The sequence below is a fragment of the Mus pahari genome, chromosome 5 (genome assembly GCF_900095145.1).
Source record: "Mus pahari chromosome 5, PAHARI_EIJ_v1.1, whole genome shotgun sequence".
Classification (NCBI taxonomy): domain Eukaryota; kingdom Metazoa; phylum Chordata; class Mammalia; order Rodentia; family Muridae; genus Mus; species Mus pahari.
In genome coordinates this window covers 104,978,703-104,984,429 of record NC_034594.1, presented here as the reverse complement: position 1 = coordinate 104,984,429, position 5,727 = coordinate 104,978,703, and the positions used below count along the sequence as shown (strand labels likewise).

Here is a 5,727-nt window from a genome sequence, read left to right as displayed (position 1 = left end):
TCGAGGCTGTGGCAGGACTATTTCGCTCATGTCTGTTGGGCAAGGATAAACTGGCAGTCTAAAGCTACTGGTAAACTGATTCAATAGAAACTGGGAAATGGCTTCAGATTTTAATTCTGGCAGCTCTTTAATCATCTGTGTGTGTGTGTGTGTGTGTGTGTGTGTGTGTGTGTGTGTGTGGTTGTATAACCACTGGATATACTGTCTTATTACTGTTATTCTTCCCTATTACAGGTTAGACTTTCTTTTGCCCATTTGTTCTGGGGGAAATGAAACTCCTTCGTAGAAGGAAGTTGTTTTGACCTGAAGTGTTTAGGAGGATGCTTTTGACCCATATCAGGGTTTAATTCCATCGTGGGGCAAGTAACTGCTCACCAAATGCTTTGTTGGATCGTGTGCTGTCTGCTATGGCTGAGTTCTGCCTTAGATGGTAAGTGTGATCTCCGTACAAGATATGTCATGTCAGCTCGTGAGGTAGGAGGCATTCTGGATAGGGTTTTAATGAAAGCTATATTTACAACATTTATTGAAAATCTCAAGTAAGGTATATGCTCTATACTCATTACGAGCTTAATATACATTGATGGCAATCCTGCTCCCTGAGATAGGATCCTGAAAAGTGAAAGTTTCAAAATCCCGAGGTGCCAACTATTGAATTGTCTAGGACTGAGACTTGGGAAGGGATTGCTTGTTCTGGAAAAGGTAACTTGTGGCTGAATGTTCCACTATCTGTTTGGAAATGTAACTTTAGAAATTCCCAGAGAATGAGAGATGAGGATACACATACAATGGAAGAGATAGGCCATGAGTCGGGATTAGTCCAGCAAAGACTCGGAGGGAGGAATCAGTGGTGTGTCTTTGCAGCTGGTGGTAACGCAGGATGATTCTGTTCTCCTTTTCCTTCCAACAGGGAGCTGTTCATAACTTCCTCTAGTGGACAACAGCAGATTTGTTGGAAAGGAAACAGAAGAACAGATTCAGGGAGTTTACCTGTGTATGGAAGGCGACCACTTGGTGGGAAAGCAGTCTTTGGTCTTTGTCCCTCAAAGGAATGGAATGCTTCCCTCCCTGAGTGCCAGTGGGAGTTGGGTTTTTCTGTCCATAGTGTCATCTCCTATATTCTTTTATATCCTGCTTTCTGTAGGCCACATTAAAATTGCCCATCATGTTGGTCTGAAATTTAATATGTAGCCCCTAGTGACCTGGAACTTGCAAAGCCCCCACCAGTGCTAGTATCTCAGGTGCATCAACAATGCCTGAGCATCATATAAATTATATTGTTTTTGTGTATGACCATGTTGTATGGCAGTATTCCTGGGCAGACATAAAAAAAATGTCTACCCATCCCAGATAAGAAACTAAGGACAGAGTAAAGATAAGTATACTATCAAAATCCAGCTCGATAAATCGATGAATTCATTGTGGTTATTTGCAGAAGTATGTGTGAGGAGTTAATTACAGGAGCACAAATGACTCAAGGGCAGCTACATCACCAAAAGCATTTATGATGAGTCACAAAAGCTGGAAGTGTGCAGCTTTCTGTACAACTTGCAGGCAAACTCACCAGGTTGAAATAACCTTTTCCAGGCCGCTCAGCTGATCCAAGCAGGTCCCAGCAGTCCTTACTGTTTATCTAACCATAGAGAGGGGAAGAACTTGCACATCAGGTCAGGTTCTGGAATTTCCAGAGTCCTTAGATACATACTTGCTAAATCTTTTCCCTTTAGAACTTCCATAGTCTTAATGAGCCTTCTTTAGAAGGTCATAGTTCTTAAACAACTTTGGAGGAAATTTCCACAAAGACCAATACCTTTTTATCCACAATTCTAATACCTCGGGATCCACTCATCCTGCATTGTTATAGCTTAATAATATATACCTATCCTTTTAGATACATGTGCATCATTAAGTTCTGATTTACCATTGTCTTTATGAAGCCATCCTTCCTAAAGTGGGAAGTGGAACTTTTATTTCTTCTTAGAGAATTGATTGATCTCTTCTCCAGTGGGCCACTGTCAAGACCCTGTACTTGAAAATGGCAAGATCAGTTCCGGGCCTGTGAGTGCAATGACAGTTACATTCTCAAGGGAAGCAACTGGAGCCAGTGTCTAGAGGACCACAACTGGGCCCCTCCCTTTCCCGTCTGCCAAAGTAGTAAGTGCTGATTAGTATTGTCACTCTGGGGTAAAATTGCTTTTTGGAGCCATATTAACACACAAGCTAGAATTAAAACCTTCACTTCCTGTCTTGTTGCTCCAATTTTTCCTCTCTCCTTTCTTCCGCTTCCCTCTCCTGCTCCCCCGACTTCTGATCCTCCAGTTCTCACATCCTGAATGCTGGGATTATAGGTGTGCCGCCATCCCTGTTATCTGATGCTGGTGATTGAACCCTGAGCTTCATACATGGTAGGTAGGCTCTCTACCAGCTGAGCTACACCTTCAACCCTAGTTTGCCTTTTCCTGCACTCTACCAGTTGGCAGCTCTACAGCGTATAGCTCCATCCCTTGAGCTCTGCCAGTTCCTTGTAACTCGGAATAAGCTGATGTAAGTCTTTTCTATGGACAGCTATGATTTTCATGAGAAAGAGAACATGCTCTGGGTCTCACTTGGACTGTTGGGAAGATGGCAGACTCTAGTGTACACAGAATGGGGCAGTGCCTATGGATTGTATGTGGCTCTCACAAATCTCACTCCAGTGTGTATCTCCCTTAGGAGACTGTGAACCTCCTGGGACTCCTGTCTATGGCTACTTTGAGGGTGAAACTTTCACTTCAGGCTCTGTTGTTACTTATTACTGTGAAGATGGGTAAGCATATGGCCTTGCAAACAGGGGATAGTGCTCTACAGCTGCCTTACTTTGGAGAATGACTGTCTGTGTCTACCTAACCCCCTAATTTCCCACTGCTGGAGGATTCTGGCTCATTCAGATTTTGAAATCTTCTTTAGCACACTATAAGCTCTCTCCAATATTCAGAAAGCAGGCGCCTAACAGAGTTTGCTTCTTAGCTTAGTTATGATAATTACTTCTTTATTGCTGTAATAAAACACATGCCCCAGGCAGTGTGTAGAAGGAAGTGTTGATTTGGGCTATGGATCCTGAGGAACAAAAGTTCTTTCCTATCATGACAGGGGAGCGTGACAGCAGATGAATGTGGCTGGAGCAGCAGGCAGAGAACAAGAGGTTTTAAACTCTTAAAGCTCTTCTCTACTGACCTACTGCCTTCATCAAAGCCATACTTCCTAAACTCCCCAAACAGTGCCACCAACTGGGATGGAGTATTCAAGTGCTGGGGACTCTGTGAGGGACATCTCATTCAAATGACCACACTAATGAAAGTATTTGCTTCTTTTCAGTTATGTTAAAAAAAAAAAGTCATCTAAATATGTTTCTAAACACAAGCCCAAAGCCTCAAGAATGATGACTATGTCAAGATACCAAAGAAAGAAATTTAGATGACTTATTATTAAACAATCTTTGGTGACAGCAGGCCAGGAGACAAGGTCTGCACCATGCATCAGACTGCTGCCTATGCCCAGAGGGAACAGAGGAAAACGGGAGCCTATTTCTCAGTGCTACAGAAATGAACTTCTCATGGGTGTGCTTTGCTTCTCCATTAGGCCTCATCTTCCTTCTCTGTTTTATTGTTTGCAGAGGAGGGAAGTTACCAGTAGCTCCTCCCACATCAGCACATATATATCTGTAGTCTGCAGAACACCTGCAAGGATAGTGTTGCTGTGTCTGCCTCAGATAAAATGAAATGCTTCCCCTCCTTCACCCCTTCATAATTTGACGCTCTTATTATCTTCTTTCATATATCACTCTGTATTGTCCAATCATGTGTTGAGGTACATTTAGATGTAACAGTGCCAGTAATGCTCCTGACACAAGAGAAGCAAGGTTAAGAGCCTTGCTAGCAAGGAGTACAGAGCACATATCAACTTCTGTTTTTATTCTGATCACACGTTCTGCTCTCCTTTAGCCCATTCACCTGCATCTGCATCTTAGAGCTTCATAGAGATGCCACTCTGGTTACAAACAGTCAAACACTTCTTCCCTCACCTGTCCACCCCTCTCCCCAACCCCAATACACTGGCTCTGAAGTTGACTCATCCTTTGGGTCTGTTCACCATTTCAGGAGAGCTGTTTTACTTCATAGCTGTTTTGTTAGAAGGAAATAACTTAAGCAGGAAGGTGGATTTGATCACAGTTTGAAACAGTAAAATGTGACTACAAAAAAAAAAAATTAGTCTCCATTCCCAAGCTTAGAAATGTTTTAATAGCCGGGCGTGGTGGCATATGCCTTTAATCCTAGCACTTGGGAGGCAGAGGCAGGTGGATTTCTGAGTTCGAGGCCAGCCTGGTCTACAAAGTGAGTTCCAGGACAGCCAGGGCTACACAGAGAAACCCTGTCTCGAAAAACCAAAAAAAAAAAAAAAAAAAAAAGTTCTAACATCTCCAGGTATGACCTAGTGGGCACACAGATGCTGCAGTTCATTCATGGGGAGTGGAACAGTTCCTATCCTACCTGTGAGTCCATTCAAGAAACCCCTAAACCTGCTGAAGAGAGTGCACTTGAGAAAGCAATTGTAAGTAGGGGGTGTTATCCATTTTCTTGTTTAGCTGCAGCCTCAGGCCTGACATTACTCTTTGCAGGTGCTTTAGTGTGAATATCTGCTCAATTCTGGGTAGTGGTTTTTAAATGGGCTAACCTTGACCTGATTGCAGAAGGGGCCCCATAAGATGTCAACTCACATTTCTATGTGAGAACATTCCCACTCCTCACCATCATGACAAACACCTAACACTACCCCCTTTGTGGGATTTATTGCCTCATTTGGCATATACAAAGTATACTCAGGGCCCAGTAGCTGTAAGACCTGGCTGCTGTGAGAAGCTGCTCCAAGTCTAGATCCCAAGACATCCTGAACACACTTATTTCCATTCTGACCAACGTCAGCCTGCATTTATAACTGGAGAAATAGTAATGATTATATTTAAACCAAAAAATATAAATGACTGATTGAGTCAAGGATTCGGAGCCACATGGAAGTCCCCTGGGCTTGCAGTTACTGGAGTCAGAGTAGAGCACTGAACCTCAGCTCCCCAGTTCTAACTTTAAGCCTTTCTTTCCCTAGTTTGCCTTTCAGGAGAGTAAGGAGCGCTACAGAGAACTTTGTGAGAAGACTAAAGGAAGGTGGGCTAACGATGGAAGAACTTAAATATTCCCTGGAGATGAAGAAAACTAAGTTGAAGGCTGGTATTTTACTGAATGACAGAATGGTCACCGACATAACACCTATGAATAAACTGCTTCTAAAGGTGCTCGCGAGTTGAGTTGTTCCTTACTGAGCTGAAATGGAAGGCTGTGTGGCCATACAGTTGACTTATTGTGTGTAAGTGTGGGTGGTGTGTCTGTGGGAATTTTTCTTAGAATGTAGAAGGGCTGGGTATGGTGGCTGTCCCCTTCAGACCAAGGTCGAATGCAGAGCTGAAGTCTCCAGCTGTGTGGGGAATGAGAAAGCTTGTGTCTGATCTGAGTGTGCCTCACAATGAAAGGAAAAATTATATAAATTCAAAGTTTGGAAATGTAAAATTAAAAGAGTAAGTTTCAAAAATTCAAAGACCCAGGGCTGGACACTAAAATACAAGCCCGGCCATAAAGATAAGGAAAAGAATGCAGGAACTGGGCTATCAGGACTAACTCCACAGCTATCTGGCAGGAAGGC

The 5,727-nt window shown here is 43.1% G+C and overlaps 1 protein-coding gene across 1 annotated transcript; it reads left to right on the top strand.

The window, feature by feature from the left end:
- The first annotated feature begins 378 nt into the window (after positions 1–378).
- C4bpb (complement component 4 binding protein beta) lies at positions 379–5,335 on the top strand. Its single transcript, XM_021198561.1, is given in 9 exon segments — positions 379–430; positions 911–1,036; positions 1,039–1,089; positions 2,006–2,056; positions 2,059–2,154; positions 2,713–2,806; positions 4,461–4,587; positions 5,137–5,159; positions 5,161–5,335. Coding segments are annotated over 9 exon segments (795 nt in total).
- Positions 5,336–5,727: the final 392 nt, after the last annotated feature.